Source organism: Leptonychotes weddellii, chromosome 9 (genome assembly GCF_054177405.1).
Source record: "Leptonychotes weddellii isolate Sample4059 chromosome 9, ASM5417740v2, whole genome shotgun sequence".
Classification (NCBI taxonomy): Eukaryota; Metazoa; Chordata; class Mammalia; order Carnivora; family Phocidae; genus Leptonychotes; species Leptonychotes weddellii.
The window spans coordinates 73984416-74003961 of NC_138377.1; the positions used below are offsets into that span (position 1 = coordinate 73984416).

Here is a 19546-nt window from a genome sequence, read left to right on the forward strand (position 1 = left end):
AATTAAAACAAAAAAGTAGTATCTCCTTTAACCTTAAAAAAGTCAACTACTACGTGTTCAAATGAATGAGGTCAATTAAAAGAACAATAAAGTTTCATCACAAATAGTTTTATTTCAAAAGATCGGAGAAAAATAAACATAACCATGAAGGAAACTCATTGGTTAACTATCAACAAAATTGAGAGAATGAATAACAAACCTAGACTATAAATCAGGCTGCTTGCAAAACTTCAGGATCTGTGACCAACTCTCAAATGCCTCTAAATTCAGTAAGTATTCCGGATAGCATCAGATGCTTCCTAACACACTAATATGTTTATCTTGCATGTGAAGATAAACATTACCCAGGGGACTTAAGAGAACTGGGCAAAATCCATATTCAACCTCAAAGGCATGAAAAAGGACGGAAGATCAAGAGCTCAGAAACAGCCACAGCTCTGCTCTGACAGAGTATTACCCAGACCTGAAAGAAAACCTTAACCAATCCTCTGATTCCCTTCCTCCAGACCTCAACTTTCCTTCCACACATCCCACCTGGTTTGCCCATGGCAACACAATAATTTTGTTCTCCCACTCTCTCCTCTTGCTTCCCTGAACAATCTATTCACCTACAGCAGCTGACATCAAGCTTAGAAGAGTACTGGCTGAAAGTTAAACCAGTGAAGCAGGTGGGGAATGGGTCTCAAAACTGGACTAGTTGTCTATTGTTCCTATCTGGCCCTAAATTTGGCAGCCAGCCCTGCTCTTCCAACAAGGAAGAAACTGCAGCCAGTACCTGGAACCAAGCCAAAATAAGCTGTAAGTGGTTTTCTTTTTCTTTCGTTCATCCCTCTTCTTTTTCCTTTTTTTAGTCCTCCAGAAATATACAGAGGAATAAGGCTACAAAGAACAGAAAAACTTGGCATAGAAAAAGAGAGGTGAAGGCCAGAGAGAGGGCCTAACTGAAAGGATAAAAACAGAATCGGTTTATCGGACTAAAGTTACTATCCTCAAACTTATGTCTAAAACCCTTTTTCAATGATTTCATTGATTAATTTGTTATTTGTGCAGTACACACCAACCTACGGATATGGCTGCAGCAATCAGGGTTTCAAAATTTTATACTACTGTCTTACCTCCCGCATTTCCTCATCCAACTTCCGCTGCTCCAAGGCCTCCTTCTCTGCACGCTTGCGATGTTCCTTCTCCACCTTCTCATACTTCTTCCAGTACAGAAGCATCTCCTTGGTGAGGCGGCGGGCACGAGGCAAGGTCTCCTTACAGTTCTTTTGGGCCTGCAAGGCAGCTCGACGCACCTCCTTCATGCACTGGTGGGCAAGCTGCAGATGACAACAACAGGCTCACAAAGGAGAAGACCCAACACCAGGGCCAGTTCTCCCTGAGCTCTACACCACAGCATTCCTCAGTCTGTTCAGTGCACACAGTCTTCCTATGGCCACATCTCTTTCTCCCCCAACGTGATTAATGTCCATGCACAGTACTGTGACCCAGACCCAGACCCTGAGGTAATACATGGAATGAGAAATCTATACACATACTGCCTTAGAAGATGGGAAAAAAACGCATAATGATCTGAGATGTGCTGGGAAGTTACAAAGTATTATCACACATATTAATGGTGATAGTCATTAATGCTAGGCTCCACTCTAAGCCTAACATATATTAAACTAACTTATTCTTCACAAAACCTCTATGAAGTTGGGAGTACCAACATCCTCATTTTACAGATGAGGAAACCAAAGATGAGTGACCAGCCCAGGGAAATAGAACTAAAAACATTACCTCATCTGATCTCACAGCTTTCAAAGAAGTTGTGCTACTTTCCTCTAAAGGAAGGTATTGATATTAACATTATCATTTCTTAAAGAGACTGAGCACAGGAAGCTTCTATGATCTGCCTAAGGAATCAGAGCACACTATGGTCTCATCCAAAAAGGTTCAAATATCAGAAATGTAAGGAAGAGGATTTTATTTTTAAAATAAATGGTGATGAGAGACTATGGACTCTGAGAAACAAACTGAGGGTTTTGGGGGGAGGGGGATGGGTTAGCCCGGTGATGGGTATTAAGGAGGGCATGTATTGAATGGAGCACTGGGTGTTACACGCAAACACGAATCATGGAACACGACATCAAAAACTAATGATGTAATGTATGATGACTAACATAACATAATAAAATAAAATTTAAAAAATAAATAAAATAAAATAAATGGAGAACATCTAGAAATTCTCTTAGGTATTACTAGATTCATTATCAACAGGTCACAAGAGACAAGAGCAGCAAATGTAAATATGTTCCAGCATAACATAAAATGGGAAATACAAAACTATAATTTACCTTTCGGCTATTGGTGAGAAACAGGTTACGAGCTGAAGCTTTCTGCTTGTTGGCCTAAAATATTTTAAAAACAATTATTTCATTTAGGAGTCCTTTTGAAATAAGATTATGTAGACTGACAATGTCTTTTATTCAACTCCTCAAAGGTTAAAAAAAATAAAGTCATCGAAACTCACCAACTCAGAAACACACCCAAAGCTACTAAAGCAGTATTAAGAAGAATAAGCTAGTCCTGTGGCTGCCTTAAATAGAGTCTTCTGCACCCTTCTGGAAAGAATTTAAGCTAGATTTAAGGCTTGAAGTGGACTAGGAAAATATAACACCATACCCAACATACACCATCCTGGCTAAAACACACTGCTTTCCAAAGCCAATCTGCAAAGAAGCTGAGAAAGTAGTCACTCACACACAGAAATTGTTAGGAGAGGTAAACTAGCCTCCCAATCTGTGATTCTGTCCTCCAACCAGGACAAACCTTCTGCTACTATTAATTTCTGCCAACACTTAAGCTTCATCTTCTCAAACAAAAAATTCCAAGGCAGACCTAACACAAGATGATTCAGCAGCCAACAAACCAGTCACAAGCTGCTTATTTTGTCTTCCAATTCAGTTAAAACAAAAACCTCAATAAAGAAACCTGATTTCCCCTAATGATCCACTTGACATGGGAGAAGACACAGCATAGGCACAGCTGAGTGACTCTCTGACTGTTAAAGAACTCAACCCCCTAAATCTGAAGAAACAGTGGGTGTGAAGTTACAGACAGCCCAAACGCCATTTCTATAAAATTCCCACCTCAGACTGCTTATGGGAATTTTTAGACCTTTTATAAAAAAACTTCCTTGTACTAATGCTTAAGCAGCTATTGCCACTTTAAAGACAAGAATCTCAAATATTGGGGCGCCTGGGTGGCTTAGTCGTTAGACATCTGCCTTTGTCTCGGGTCATGATCCCAGGGTCCTAGGATCGAGCCCCGCATAGGGCTCCCTGCTCGGTGGGAAGCCTGCTTCTCCCTCTCCCACTCCCCCGCTTGTGTTCCCTCTCTCGCTGTGTCTCTCTCTGTCAAATAAATAAATAAAATCTTAAAAAAAAAAAAAGACCTCAAATATTTCTATTGAATTCCTGATCATCAGAAGTGCATCATTAAAAAAAAATATTTTTATTTATTTTTTAATCTCTACACCCAATGTGAAGCTTGAACGCACAATCCTGAGATTAAGAGTCATGTGCTCTACACAATGAGCCAGCCAGGTGCCCACAAGGGCATCATTTTGAATCCTCTTCACCAGGTACAAAGAGGGTTTCCCCATAACATCTCCCATCAAGAATGTTCCTATCTAAACTTTCCCTCCAAAAATACTTACTAATTGGCATGGGGACAAAAACAGTCATTGTACAGTAGAGAAGCACCAAACACACCAAGGGATCAAAGCTAATATCATCATACTGGGACGGATGTGTCATGTGCCTCCTAATATGTCATACCAAGAAGGATACATCACTTCGTTGGTAATCCTGCCCGAAATGCGTAACCCAAATCTAAGAATCTCATGAACTCAAATTCAGAAACAGTGTACAAAATATCAGGGTATACTATTAAAAAATAAAAATGTCATGAAAGAACACTGTGTCAGATTTAAAAGAGATTAAAGAGATGTGACAACTAAATGAAACACGGAGTCCTAGACTGGATCCTGGATTGAATTTTTAAAAAAAGCCCTATAAAGGACATTATAGAGATAACTGATGAGAAATCTGAATATGGTCTGTGGACCAGATAATAATTTTTACAACTGCACTGTTGTTCTATGAGAAAATGTCCTTTTTCTTAAGAAACACACATTGAACTATTACAAAGAAGTTCAGTACAAAGTGTCAAACTAACCCTCAAAATGGGGAAGAAAAAAAGTATGCATTTATATAACAAAAGCAAAGGAAGCAAACAATTGCTAAATATGAATAAAAGTTACATGGCAGTTCCTTGCATTATTCTTGCCATATCATTTTAAAACTTCTTGTGTTTTGAACTAATTTAGACTTACAGAAAAGTTGCAAAAAATCATACAGAGTTTCCTTACATCCCTCCTGCTGCTTTCCCTAGTTTTAGCATCTTATATAACTAGAATACAATTACTAAGAAAGGAAAATAACACTGGTAAAATATTAATTAAATTACAAGTCTTATTTGAATGTCAACACTTTTTCCACTAAAATTCTCTTCCTGTTCCAGCATCCTGTAACAGGATCCCCTGTATTTAGTTGCTTTTCTCCTTAGTCTCTTCCTGTATGTTACATTTCTTCAATCTTTCTCTCATGTCCTCAACACTTTTGAAAGGCACCAATCAGTTACTCTGTAGAATGTCCCAAAATTTGTGATTTTCTGGTATTTTCTCATGATTGGAATGACATTATGCATTCTGGCAAGAATACCACAGAAATGATGTGTTATTCTCTATGCATCACATCAAGTTCACAATGTCAAAATTTTATTACTAGTGACTATTTAGATCTTTTGGGTAAGGTAGATTCTGCCAATTATCATCACGAAAGTTACTATCTTTCTTTCTGTGCTAATACGTATGCTGACAAATTATTTCTCCTCTAACCTTTATCCTCTAATTTCAGTCTTCATCAGAATGGATCCAGTCTGCAACAATTATCACTGTGGTATTTGTGTAATGATGGTTCTCTACTTCCTTCCTTCCTTCTGCACTCATTAACTGGAATTCTATTGCAAGGGAGAGCTGTTCCTTCTACCTTAACTATTTGCTTATTTATTTAAAACAGTATGGACTCAGGAATTTCTTTTAATCTATGTGTTAAAATTCAGTATTATCTTTTTTTTTTCCCCTTTTTTAAAGTAGGCTCCATGCCCAGCAGGGGGCCAATTCAGGACTTGAACTCAAAACCCTGACATCAAGACCTAATCCGAAATCAAGAAAGGATGCTTAACCAACTGAGCCACCCAGGCGCCCCAGTATTATCATTATCAATTTTGGTGCTCAATTATTCTAACTTTGACCATGAGGAGCTCCTTTAGGCTGCTCCTGTGTTCTTTTGACAATCCCTCACACTCATCTTTCATCAAGCACTTCCTTACTTTCTGGCACTCCAAGATGTTTAAGGCTCATCTTGTATTTTTTCCCTGCCAAGTTCTGGAATAAACTACTTATCCAAGGAGCTCTGGTTCCTTTTATTAAAGAATAAAAGGTGTTCAGAAATCAAGACCTGGGCACAAGATATCCTCATTGTTACCGGGTCTGTCTCTAGGCACTCTCAGCAAACAGAGCTAGAAAATAAGTATATATGCATACTAACCTATGCATATACAGACAACTATATTTCTGTACATATCTATCTGTGTGTGTGTGTGTGTGTATAAAAACATGAATTCATACTGATAGCTCTGATTCCAATCAAATTTCAAGGGCTTCACTTTAGCATTCCCAACAGTGACAAACTGGCTGTCAACTACAACAGATTTATTTATTTGTTCAATTCTAGTATGCATTTAAAGTAGTTCCAAAATTACTAACCCATTCCTTTGTAAGAAACACTTACTATGTCAATCATATCATTTATGTATAGTTCTTTTGGTCTTCAGCCTTACAAGACATGCAGTCAAAATACTGATTTCCTCAGTTACTTCAATGAGTCCTTTTCTTTCCCCACTCTCTGCAACTTGATTATATTACTCTTTTCTAATGCAGTTAAGCATTTATCCCTGTTTTTATTCCACTTTGCCCACATATCCCCTCAACCTCCTTCTTCACCCACATCCTGGTTGGTTTTAATGGGTTTATTATAGGGGTATGTGAGGAATATATGACACATTACTAGGATTCTGAAAGGCAGTCCTATATATAAAAAGATGTACTTGAAGACTGCCCCCTCATCCCTGCTAACCTGTCCATTCCCCTCTTTCTACATTTTCCCCACCTGCCCCCTGTAAGAAATCAACACTTTGATTTCTGGTTTATCCTTCTTGAATTTCTTTTGCATGAATGAGGATTTATTTGTGTATTTTCTTGTATTCCTGTTTTGCTTATATGAAAGGTAAATATTATAGATACCTGTTTTTGTTTGCTTTTCTCACTTAACAGTACATCCTAGAAAATTACTCCATATCATCTCAGAAAGGTCATCTTCATTATTTCTTTTTAACTACAGCATAATAATCCACTGTGTAGATCTACCAGAGTTCAAGTCCCACATATAGGCACTTAAGTTGTTTACTTTATTTTGCAATTAAAAATAATGTTGTGAGGCATCTGGCTGGCTCAGTGGAGCTTGCTACTCTTGATCTTGGGATTGTGAATTTGAGCCCCACGTTGGGTGTAGAGGTTATAAATAAATAAACTTTAAAATAATAACAATAATGCTGGAATGAGTAACTTTGTTTACATGTATTTTTGTATTGCTGGAGATATAGCCTCAGGATAATTTCTAGAAGCAGAAATGCTGGTTTGAAAGGTTAAGTGCATGTGGAGATTGTTAGGTATTGCCAACTTGCCCTCCAGAACAGTTCTCTCAAATTTGCATTCCTAGCAGCAATGTATGAAAATGTCCGTTTCTCCACAGCCTCAACAGAATGTGTTATCATATTTTAAAATTTTTGCCACTGTGATAAGTATAAAATGGCATCTAGGTATTATTTTAATTTAGATTACTCCAATTACGAGAGACTTTGAACCTTTTAATGTTTGAGGGCCATTTTTTCTTTTTTAAGATTGCATTTATTTATTTGACACAGAGAGAGAGAGAGCACAAACAGGGGAGCGGCAGGCAGAGGGAGATGAAGAAGCAGGCTTCCTGCTGAGCAAGGAGCCCAATGTGAGGCTCGATCCCAGAACCTTGGGATCATGACAAGAGCCGAAGGCAGCCACTAAACCGACTGAGCCACCCAGGCACCCCGAGGGCCATTTTTATATCTTTCTTTGTCAATTTCGATTCATGTCATTTTATTTGTCTACTGAATTTCTGATCCTTTGTCCCTCAATTCTTTTTCTCATTGTATATATTTATTGAGATACAATTTAAAAATTTTCTCCAGCTTTACTGAGATACAGCTGTCACACAACATTGTGCAAGAGTAAGGTGTACAATGTGTTGATATGATACATTTATATATTGCAGAATGACTACCGCGATGGCATTAGCTGACACCTTCATCCTGTCACATGATTGTTTTTTGTGGTGTACGTAATATAGTATTACAGTTCTGTGTCTTTGGATGAATTTACACATGCAGGTTACTGCCATCCGAATTACAACATGAAACATCTCCATCTCAGTAAGTTTATTTAGCACTCTTTCTACTCAATTCCACAACACGGGTACTTCTGTGTCTTTTTTCTTTCACAGAGCATGTTTTTTTTTTTTTAAAGATTTTTACTTATTTACTTGAGAGAGAACATATGAGAGGGGGGAGGGTCAGAGGGAGAAGCAGACTCCCCGCTGAGCAGGGAGCCCAATGCGGGACTTGATCCAGGGACTCCAGGATCACGACCTGAGCCGAAGGCAGTCGCTTAACCAACTGAGCCACCCAGGTGCCCCACAGAGCATGTTTTTTAAATGCATCCATGTTGTGTAGATCTCATATCTGCCTCTTGTATGGGAATCATTGCAAATCATTACAATGTGTGATCTTTTGTGTCTGGCTTCTCTCATTAAGTTCTTTGCGGAGAGATGAAGAACAAAAAGAATTGGCAGTGAAGCTCGTGAAAAGAATTTGAGATTCTATAGTGGGACAAAGGGAGATGTTAGGATCTTGGCAGCAGCCAAAATGGGCTATTTTGTAGCCAACAGAATGGTCTGGGAGAGCCTTAAAATTGGAGCATATGCTGAGTTGGAAGGAAGGTATCGGATGATCTGCATAAAGCAGGGAAGCAGGGTAGGCACCATCAGGGGATGCTGGAGGTGCATCTGTGTTTCTCTTGGAAGAGCTGGTCTTAACTTCCATCCCAGCTAATTGCTGTTGTTTGGCTTTCTTGAGTTTTGCTCTATGGTTCTTGAACCAAACCTGCAGTACTGCGGGATGGTATCTCCAGTTTTGAGGCCATTTCTTTTTGAAAGAGGAGCTAAATAAACTTACTGCGATGGGGAGCAGGGTATGGGTTCTTCCTGAACAAGAATTCCAAATCTGCCGATTGTTTCTCAGTGAACATTACTGTTTCCTTTGTGAATGCTTCTGGTGCTTTCCTTTAAATCTGCATTTGCTGCTGCAGGCTCAGAAGTTCCAAGGGTGGTTGGTGATGACTAAAAGCCCTCTCTCAAAAGTTACTTTAGGAAGGTCTCCTGCGCCTGATACCCTGAGATCAAACTGTGTCCCCATGCTCTGGTCCTGTGTCAAAAGTATCCTTCAATTTTTAAGAGTTTTTAATATATGAGAGATAATAGCCCTTTGACTGTGATATACAATGTAAATAATTTTTCCCACTTCATCAGTTATCTTTTGTCATGAAAAAATTTATTTGTATTTAGTCAAATTTACTAATGTTTTCTTTCATTGCCTCTGGGTCACACATAGAAACTTTTCCTATGCAAAGGTTAAATAGGAATGTGATAGCTTTCTTCTAGTCTTTGTATGGTTTCATTTTTTACACTGAGAACCCTAATACGTTCAGAGTATATGTGTGAGAAACATCTAATTTTATCTTTTTCCAAAGGCTACCTAGTTGTTCCAGCATGACTTATTAAAAAGTGCATTAGTCTTGGGGCGTCTGGGTGGCTCAGTCGTTAAGCTTCTGCCTTCGGCTCGGGTCATGATCCCAGGGTCCTGGGACTGCAGGGAGCCTGCTTCTCCCTCTCTCACTCCCCCTGCTTGTTTTCCCTCTCTCGCTGTGTCTCTCTCTGTCAAATAAATAAATAAAATCTTTAAAAAAAATAAAAAATAAATTTTAAAAAAGTGCATTAGTCTACTCTACTGTTCTATTTGCCTATTCGTGTGCCAGTACTACATTGTTTTAATTATAGAGATTTATAGTGTATTTTAATGTTTGATGGTGCTTTTTCAGTGTTTCTCCAGCAATTCTTACACACTGACTTTTTCCTTGAGGTTAGTATCAACTTTTTTTTTTAAAGATTTTATTTATTTATTTGACAGACAGAGACACAGCAAGAGAGGGAACACAAGCAGGGGGGAGTGGGAGAGGGAGAAGCAGGCTTCCCACGGAGCAGGGAGCCTGATACAGGGCTCGATCCCAGGACCCTGGGATCCTGACCTAAACCAAAGGCAGACGCTTAATGACTGAGCCACCCAGGAGCCCCTAGTATCAACTTTTCTAAAATCAGAAAATATCCTGTTCATTTTTCTATTAGGATTGCATACAATTTATAAGGCAATTAAGTAAGTAAAATGCAAACAACTGGTGAGTAACTGAGTAAAGGGTATATGGACACTCCTCACACAATTCCTGAAACTTTCAAATTTGAAATTATATCAAAATAAAATGTTATCAAAACCAAACAAATTAAAAGAGCAAAAAGAATGCTTATACATCTTTCCCTTGCATCATTCACATTTTTTTCCAATGCCTGTGATTACTCAGTAACATCCAAATATTTATAGATTCTCCAAGAAACATTAACTCTACAATTTCATTTTAATTTCCTCTATTATCACCTATTAATTTGCTGTCAGATCTCTACTGCTCTAAGTAAGAAAACTGCTTTCCTTTCTCAAAGATGTTTCCCTCCATTTTTTAGACAAGGAACATCATTCAACAACTGTCTTGTGAATTCTGATCAAAATCTAGAAAAACAGTTGATTGACAAGAGTACTCATCAACACGTTTTTAATTCCAAGAGATCAGTTTTCTTTCTGAACACTGTGAAGGTACCTAGGTCTCACAACTCCTCTTTAGAGGGCAGGGAGACAAAATATTCTTGCCATCTCCTATGCTGGAGGCACTCACATACCTTTGGTAGTTCCTTTTTCACAATGCTGAGCCATACTTTCCTGCGACGAGCATTAAGTTGCTCAATGGATAAGTGCTTCTTCTTGGTGCCAGGAGGAGGTGCATCATGAGAGAACTTGGCAAAAACTTTGGTCTGATGGTGGTGGCAACGAGGAGATTCTTCAGAGGAAAGTTCTTCATCCCTTCGCCTTTTTTTCTTCACTTTTTTCAACTTGGCTGCAAAGGAAACAGACACTGAGAACCTTGCATTTCTGCCCTTCCACAGAATATTGCCACAACCAACCTCATCACTTTAAGACAATTCAAGGTTCTTTCCTCATTCCACCTAAGGCTGGCAATGTTTATCTCTTCATCTATTCAGGCCTATGAACATTCCAGGAGGAAGATCTCACTATCTTGGATACTCCTTATGTTTACATGAAAGAGAAACACAGAATAAGATCTAAAAACTGAATTTCTGTTGAACCCAACAACAGGAAGGGAGACGTACAAAGTACCATGAACTCAAATAATGGCCATGAGGAAGGAAACATTTCTACTTGGTGGCAATGTTAAGGTGATTAAAGAGAAATAACAAAGAAAGAAAAAAATGCGCCGATAGGACATTACGACCTGTGAAGAGAAAATCATACATGGAATAAAAAACTAATTTGGGGGTGCGAGTGTGGAAGAGATAAACTAGTGGATGTGGGAGAAAGGGAAGAAGGCTGAAAAGAATTTCTGAGTAGAGTTCATACCTTCAGGGGAATAAAATCTGCCTTGTACAGATAGCTTAAAACTTTCCCTTCCTACTTCCTTCCTGATTTCCAGCTGCTTAGAGCTCAGTAAGGGAGGAAAACACACTTCCTGGCAAACATGCAAACAAACACTACACAAGATTATCAAGAGGTGATCTATTTAAAAGTTCCACATACAGCAACAATGATGACTTATTCCCACCACTTCAGGTTGCTCTTCACACTTCCCTGTGCATAACCGACTTCTGCCTCTCCCAGATTATCAACATTTGGAAGAGTGTGTAGAAGAAAAAAGGAATAAACTAATTAGCTTAAACCTTTGACTAGGAATCCATAGTCCTTATGCCTTTATAATTCTAGAAAAGATCATTAACCAAATACGAAATAAGGTTAACAATACTTATTACCTAGATAGGGGAGACTAGGGTTTTTCAGATAAAGCAAGTTTCTACTACATGGATTATGTTCAAAGCCCAAATGTACCAATAGGCTACGCAAAACCCTGAAACTAAGAATGAGTAAATATGGAAGGCAGGTCGGTATGCTCACCTTTAAGTTTCTTTTCCTCCTTGAATTTCTTTTTTTTGGGTCCAAGTAGGTGCCGTTGTTGCTCATAGAAAGGGTCGTATGTGGAGAGCAGGCCTGCACTGTAGTATTGGTACTGCTGCAGCTGAAGCAGGCAAAGACAGGGAGGCTTACAAGGGCTGGTCTGGGTTCTAAGCCTGCCTTCAAATCATCTTTACTACAAAACCTTGAGCCAGAGAAAAACCAGAGCTCCTAAATTTGTTCTTCCCACAAAAAGACCAATAAAGATTTAGTGCCTCAAACTGAATTATTTCCTTACTTCAAAACAAAACAAGTTCATCAGCTATGTACATGGCAAGTTGCTGAAAGTAACTTAAGAAAGAAAAACACTTCATGCTTCTGAATTTCCACCAGACTATTTGCTTGGAACTGACACATATTCGAGTGATGCAATTAACTGCAGAAAGGGCTCCACCTGGAAGTCATCAACAAGTAATAAACCATATTTCTATTACCAATAGGTCCTCAGATTTAGTAAGGTTTTGATATGTGTTATTCTGGGTTTTGGTCTTCTATCTGGTTCAGAGAGTCACTAGCCATCCCAATTCTCCTATATTTCAAGTCTTTTCACTCTTTATATCTCCCACTAATAGAGTTTGACAATATTATGGATAATGCCTACATTGCCAGAATTCTAACATATGAACCATCGATTTTTTTTTTCCTGTCCAGGGAGAGATTCTTTCAAACACTGCATTTAAATTGACCCCCAAAGCTCACATTAATTTTGTTTCACTTATTACTAATGGATAAATATAAATATAAACTTAAACAGTCCACTGTTGAATCTCTTTCCTAGATTGCAGCCAGTCCAAGAACTGAAACTAGGACAGAAAAGTGACACGGAGAACTATCACGAGGTCCCCTGTCAATGGTCAAAATTAAATGAGCATTCATTGAGCTATATAGTTAAAATCTATTAACTTTCCCATATATATGTTTTACTTCAATTTAAAAAAGGCCAAGCATTGCAATCCCTACCAAAATATCAACAGCATTTTTCAAAGAACTGAAAGAAATAACACTAAAATTTGTATGGAACCACAAAAGATCCCAAGCAGCCAAAGCAATCTTGAGAAAGAAAAACAAAGCTGAAAGTATCACAATTCCAGATTTCAAGATACACTACAAAGGTGTAGTGATCAAAACAGTATACAGTGCTGGCACAGAAAAAGACACATTGATCAGTGGAACAGAACAGAGAACCCAGAAATAAGAGGCGCCTGGCTGGCTCAGTTGGTAGAGCATATGACTCTTGATTTCAGTGTCATAAGTTCAAGTCCCATGTTGGGCACAGGACATAAAAAAAAAAAAAATTCCAACAACACAGAATAGAGAATTCAGAAATAAACCCATGCTTATACAGCCAATTAATCTATGTCAAAGGAGGCAAGAATATAAAATGGGGAATAGACAGTCTGCTCAATAAATGGTGCTGGGAAAACTGGACAGTCACATGCACAAGAATGAAACTGGACCACTTTCTACCACCACGAACAAAAATAAACTCAAAATGGATTAAAAACCTAAATTTGAGACCTAAAACCATAAAAATCTTAGAAGAGAACAGAGACAGTAATTTCTCTGCCATCAGCCAAAGCAACATTTTTCTAGATGTCTCCTAAAGCAAGGGAAACAAAAGCAAAAATAAACTATTGGACTACTTCAAAATAAAAAGCTTTTGCACAGTGAGAGAAATCATCAACAAAACAAGAAGGCAATCTACTGAATGGGAGAAGATATTTGCAAATTATATATCCTATAAGGGGTTAATATCCAAAATATGTAAAGAACTTGTACAACTCAACACCAAAAAAACAAACAATATGATTTAAAAAATAGGCAAAGGACCTAAACAGACATTTTCCCAAAGAAGACATACAGATGGCCAACAGACATATGAAAAGATGCCCAACATCACTAATCATCAGGAAAATGCAAATCAACTACAACAAGAGATCACCTTACACCTGTCAGAATGGTTAGTATCAAAAACACAAGAAATAACAGGGGTTGGTAAGGATGGAGAGAAAAAGGAATCCTCGTGCACTGTTGGTGGGAATGCAAATTGGTACAGCCACTCTCGAAAACAGTATGGCGGTTCCTCAAAAAATTAAAAGTGGAAATATCATATCCAGTAATTCCACTACTGGGTATTTACCCAAAGAAAATATAAAAACTAATTCAAAAGAGGGCGCCTGGGTGGCTCAGTTGGTTAAGCGACTGCCTTTGGCTCAGATCATGATCCTGGAGTCTCTGGATCGAGTCCCGCATCGGGCTCCCTGCTCGGCAGGGAGTCTGCTTCTCCCTCTGACCCTAACCCCTCTCATGTGCTCTCTCTCATTCTCTGTCTTAAATAAATAAATAGAATCTTTAAAAAAAAAAAAAAAACTAATTCAAAAGAGATACGTGCGGGGCGCCTGGGTGGCTCAGTCAGTTAGGTGGTTGCCTTTGGCTCAGGTCATGACCCCAGGGTCCTGGGATCGAGACCCGCATCCGGCTCCTTGCTCGGCAGGGAGCCTGCTTCTCTCTCTGCCTGCCGCTCCCTCTGTTTGTGCTTTCTCTCTTTCTCTGACAAATAAATAAAATGTTAAAAAAAAAGAGAGAGAGAGATACATGCACTCATGTTTACCATAGCATTATTTATAATAGCCAAGATACAGAAGCAACCTAAGTGTCCACTGATTGGTGAATGGATAAAAATGTGGCACGTGTGCATGCACACACACACACACGTATGTATGCATGTATATGAGCTCCTGCCATTTGTGACAACATCGATGGATGTACAGGGTATTATGCTCAGTGATATAAGTCAGACTGAAAAAGACAAATACCACATGATTTCACTCATATGTGGAATCTAAAAAACAAACAAAAAGCAAAATCAGACCTGAAGAGAGAACAAACTGATGGTTGTCAAGAGGGGAGGAGGGTGATGGGGGTTGGGCAAAAAGGGAGAAAGAGAGTGGGAGATACAGGCTTCCAGTTATGGAATGAATAAATCATGGGAATAAAAGGTCTAGCACAAGGAATACAGTCAATGATATTATAATAGTGTTGTATGGTGACAGATGGTAGCTACACTTGTGAGCATAATATAATATATAGAGATGTTAAATCACTTATGTTGCATAAGTGAAACTAATATTTTGTCAACTACACTAAAAAAAAAAGACCAAATATTTCAAGCACCAAATGCCTAGCACTGTACTTTAAGAAGGAACTCTAAGTCAAAACAGTCAGATATCTTACAATTATTACTTCTGCAGGTTTATAAACTTCACCATATATACATATCTATGTAACTATATAGGTATTTTTTTTTCCTAAAGAGAGAGCTCGACCGGGGGTTGGGGGTGAGGGGGTGGACAGAGGGAGAGGGAGAGACAGAATCAAGCAGGCTCCATGCCCAGTGCAGAGCCTGACCCAGGGCTTGATCTCATAACCCTGAGATCATAACCTGAGCCAAAATCAAAACTCAGATGCTTAACCGACTGAGCCAGCCAGGTACCCCTAACCTTTAGCATATTATTCAAAGCTTTCAAACTAATTTTGGATGTTAACCAATTGTTGGAAAGTTTTTAGGTCTTCAAATATGCTATTGCTCATCATGTTCAAAGCACCACACTTCTGACAAAAATCAGAAGGCTTTGGTAACAGTATTCAAATAGTTGTCACTTAAAACTATCATCAATCTAATGTTAGTATGTAAAGAAAAGGAGTTTTTTCAAGATAGGGACACTTCCAAAGAGCAAGTGCATTAAAAAAGGAACCCCTAGAATTCAAAATGGCACAGCCACTTTGGAAAACAGCCTGATAGTTCCTCAAAAAGGATAAGCACAGAGTTTTCATATGACCCAGTGATTCCTCTTCTAGGTATATACAAAAGAGAAATGGAAACAAATGCCCACACTGAAAACTTGTACACAGATCTTCATGGCAGCATTATTCATAACAGCCAAAAGTGGAAACAACTCACTATTCATAGCTATCATTTGTAAAAGCCAAAAAGTAGAAACAATCCGATTAACTCATTAAGTGATACATGGATAGTAAAATGCAGTATGTCCACACAATGGCATATTATTTGGTAACAAAAAGAAATGAAGTACTGATACATGCTAAAACGTGAATGAACCTTGAAAACATGCTAAGTGAGAAGATGGACATAAAGGACCACATGTTGCCCTATTTGCATAAAATGTCTAGAACAGGCACATTTATAGTGCTAAGTGGCTTCCTGGGGCTGAGGGGGAATAGAGAAAATGAAAGACAACAGCTAAGGGGAGTGGGGTTTCTTTTTAGAGGAAACATTCTGGAATCATATAGTGATGATAGTTATACATCTCTATGCATATACGAAAAACCACTGAATTGTACATTTAAAAAGGCTATTATTGGTATGTGAAATATATTTCAATAAAGCTTGTACTAGAGGGGCGCCTGGGTGGCTCAGTCGTTAAGCGTCTGCCTTCGGCTCAGGTCATGATCCCAGGGTCCTGGGATCGAGCCCCGCATCGGGCTCCCTGCTCGGCGGGAAGCCTGCTTCTCCCTCTCCCACTCCCTCTGCTTGTGTTCCTGCTCTCGCTGTCTCTCTCTCTGTCAAATAAATAAATAAAATCTTAAAAAAAAGCTTGTATTAGACCCACCACCACCACCACCACCTAAATATAAATGTAAAATGACATGTCTTCAATGAATGTTAACAACAGGCTAAATTAAATACCCAACACAAAGGTCTGAGATTTCCCCTGAAACTCTCTCTTACCTCCTTGTCTTTGCTATACTTATTCTGGTGAAGTTTCTTATACTTGTGCAGCCGCAACATGTTATGAAGTTCTTCTCTGCTGAGGTGGAGTTCTTCCTCTTCTTCTTCTTCTTCTTCATTGTCTTCACTCTGAGAATCTGCCTCACTGGACTCATCACTTAGCAGAATGCTCTGCAAACAGGAGGAAATGGGAATGGAATCTGTTGCTATGGAGCAAGTCCTTCTCTAACCCAAGCATCTTTTCCCAACACAATGACAAAAACAGCTGGAAGACAGTAACTCCAGTTTCCCAATTCATGTGGAAAAGAAAAGGATACCAACTGAACCTAGTGGCATGAATTCAAGAGCACTAACATACGGAAATGCTATAAAGGCAACAAAGCTAGATTTCACTAAGTACTTAGAACTATACGTAGGCTATTTTAACTGTCAAATATCAAGGCAAAAAACTAAAAACAAAAACAAAACCACAACCTATAGGGTATAAAGGAATATACAGAGCCGGCCGTGATAGCTAATAAAGGAGAAACAACCCAAAAAATCATTAGATTTGTTATTATCCAGATAATGAAATATTATTTAGCCATAAAAAGGAATGGAGTACTGATACATGCCACAACATGAATGAACCTTGAAAACTATGCTAAGTGAAAGAAGCCAGGCACAAAAGGCCACATATTATATGATTCCATTTATATGAAAAGTCCAGAATAGGCAAATCCGTAGGGAAAGAAAATAGATTAGTGGCTGCCAGGGGCGACGGGAAGTGACTGCTTAATAATCACAGAGTTTGATTTTGGAGTGATAAAAATGTTCTAGAATTAGTGGTGACGGCTGCACAGAACTTTACTACAATACACACTTTACAAGGGTAGATTTTATGGCATGTGAATTGTATCTCAATTTTTAAGAACGTGATGGCTAAACAAAGATTTCTGCATTGCCAACAGCTTAAAAGCCTTTTATACACAAACCTTTTAAAGGACCTCATGATTATAATGAAAGAATGCCTTTATATTACTTTGAGCTCTTCACAAGAAAAGAAAGCAATAGAGAAATAATTAGTTTCAACAGAAGAAATGCTACCCTTAACTCAGTTGGGCCAATGACAGTAATCTTGTAAGAGTGTAAAGAGTCTACCATTTCCCTGCCTATAAACACTCACAGAAAATACAGAAACACTCTATATTGCCTATAAACACTCACAGAAATTTACCAGAGTAAAATACAAATTCTTTAACATGGGGTACAAGGCCCTACACAAGCAGGCTCTCTAACCTCATCTTCTACCATATCCTCTCTTTCATTGTACTCCAGAAATACTAGCCTTCTTTTCCTCCAAACATACTGAGTTGCTTCCTTTCTCAGGAATTTTATAGTTATGTTCCTTCTGATTGAAATGCTCTTATCTTAAACATTCCCATAGTTCTGATCATTCAGAAATCAGCTGAAATGTTACCTCTTTAAAGAAGCCATTTTTGTTTCTTTGTTTGTTTACAGACTTACTCACTGCCTCCCCCCATTTGAATGTAAGCTCTACAGTGCAGGAACCCTGTCTGTCTACAGTAGTATCTGGCAGATAGGACGTACTCAACTTCCCAACAACTCAAGTACTAATGAAAATGACATTAATAATCCTGATTATAATGTGAGGCAGGGAGGGCAAGGATCTTATCTATTTTTTTACTCCTTTGCTCTGCGCAGTGCTTTATACTCAAAAATGTTTGCTAAAATGAATTTCACTGACGCCTCTAGATTTTCCTCTATAATCTCTTCAAAAAAAAAAAAAAATCACACCCACAGTATAAAACTCATGTCTAGAAAAATCTCTGCTAATGTGTCTGAATGAGTCAATAACTTTCCCTTCCATTTGTAATTTTAGTAGGTTATTTGAATTATAAACATTTGCCTTATCTCTTACCTTTAGCCACTTCCTGCTTTTCTTCAATTTAGAGAAGTTATATAAATTCCCTTTGTCAGATTTTGATTCTGTGTAAAGAAACATAAAGAACAACAAAAATGAAAGGAAGACTGCCCCAAGAGAACTGATAGTCCAAAGAGGGATCTCACACCACACTGACCTGACTGTAGAACTCCATTCAGCGAGTATGTGTTTAACATTCCAGAGTTGCCTGCTCCAGAAGTTTCTCCAAGCAATGAATTTGGAGGTTCTTCCTTAACTTGTATTAAGGGATCCCCAGACTGGGGCAATAAAGGATTACTGTCATCCAGTCCATCTTCACTCTCATCACTATAAATTGAAAAATAAATCTATAATCACAGCTGACCCAGCAAAATACTTTAATTTATGGTCAGCAGACAGAAGAAATTGATCCTTTAAATAGACTCTTCTATTGAAAGAAGGAAGAAAAAACTACCAAATATACCAAAAATTGTAAAATACCTTAACCCTAAAACCAAAGACAATGGGAATCAGAAAGTGGTCAAACATTATATTGGGGGGGTGCCTGGGTGGCTCAGTTGTTAAGTGTCTGCTTTCGGCTCAGGTCATGATCCCAGGGTCCTGGGATTGGGCCCCGCATCGGGCTCCCTGCTCAGTGGGAAGCCTGCTTCTCCCTCTCCCACTCCCCCCGCTTGTGTTCCCTCTCTCGCTATGTCTCTCTCTGTCAAATAAATAAATAAAAAATCTTTTAAAAAAACCCAAAAAATACTATATCGGGAATATGTAATCGCATACCTAGAAATATTCCTGTTGAAGATGGCTGATGTTTGTCGCAAGAAATGGTCCAACCGGAGGGCCCTCTCCAAGTATTGAAGATAGAGGGGCTTTGCCAGCTCAGTGCAGCTGCCATCGTCCCCGGCTCCCAACTCCGAGGCCATAGAACAAATCTGTCTTCATGCACAAGGGTCTCCGACTTCTCGGCTGCAGAATGGAGATTAAGCAGTGAAAGACAGAATACTATTTATTCTCCCTTTATTTTGCCCCCTTGCTATCAATGTGAAGAGAAATCAGACCTTCTAGAACACAAGACAAGAAGACAGCAGTCTATAGAAAGATCACAATAAAGTTCTTGTTAGGCATTTTTTCCTAATGCAAAGGCAGAAGTTTAAAAGAATGAGGAGAACATCAAAATACAGAAATACTGTCATATGTCACAACAAAAATTCATATTATATTTTTGAAAGAGTACCTTAAAATTTACACCCACTTACCTTTTGTCCTACAATTAACAA

General features: G+C 38.6%; 1 protein-coding gene across 1 annotated transcript in view; it reads right to left on the bottom strand.

Moving 5' to 3' along the window:
- Window positions 1–19234, bottom strand: part of INO80 (INO80 complex ATPase subunit) — a 101020-nt gene extending 81786 nt beyond the window's left edge. Inside the window, 8 exon segments of the mRNA XM_081830962.1 lie at window positions 1116–1319; window positions 2340–2393; window positions 10260–10474; window positions 11545–11665; window positions 16352–16522; window positions 18273–18340; window positions 18433–18602; window positions 19050–19234. Of these exon segments, the coding sequence (XP_081687088.1) occupies window positions 1116–1319; window positions 2340–2393; window positions 10260–10474; window positions 11545–11665; window positions 16352–16522; window positions 18273–18340; window positions 18433–18602; window positions 19050–19192 (1146 nt within the window). The 5' untranslated portion in view covers window positions 19193–19234.
- Between the last annotated feature and the right edge of the window lie 312 nt (window positions 19235–19546).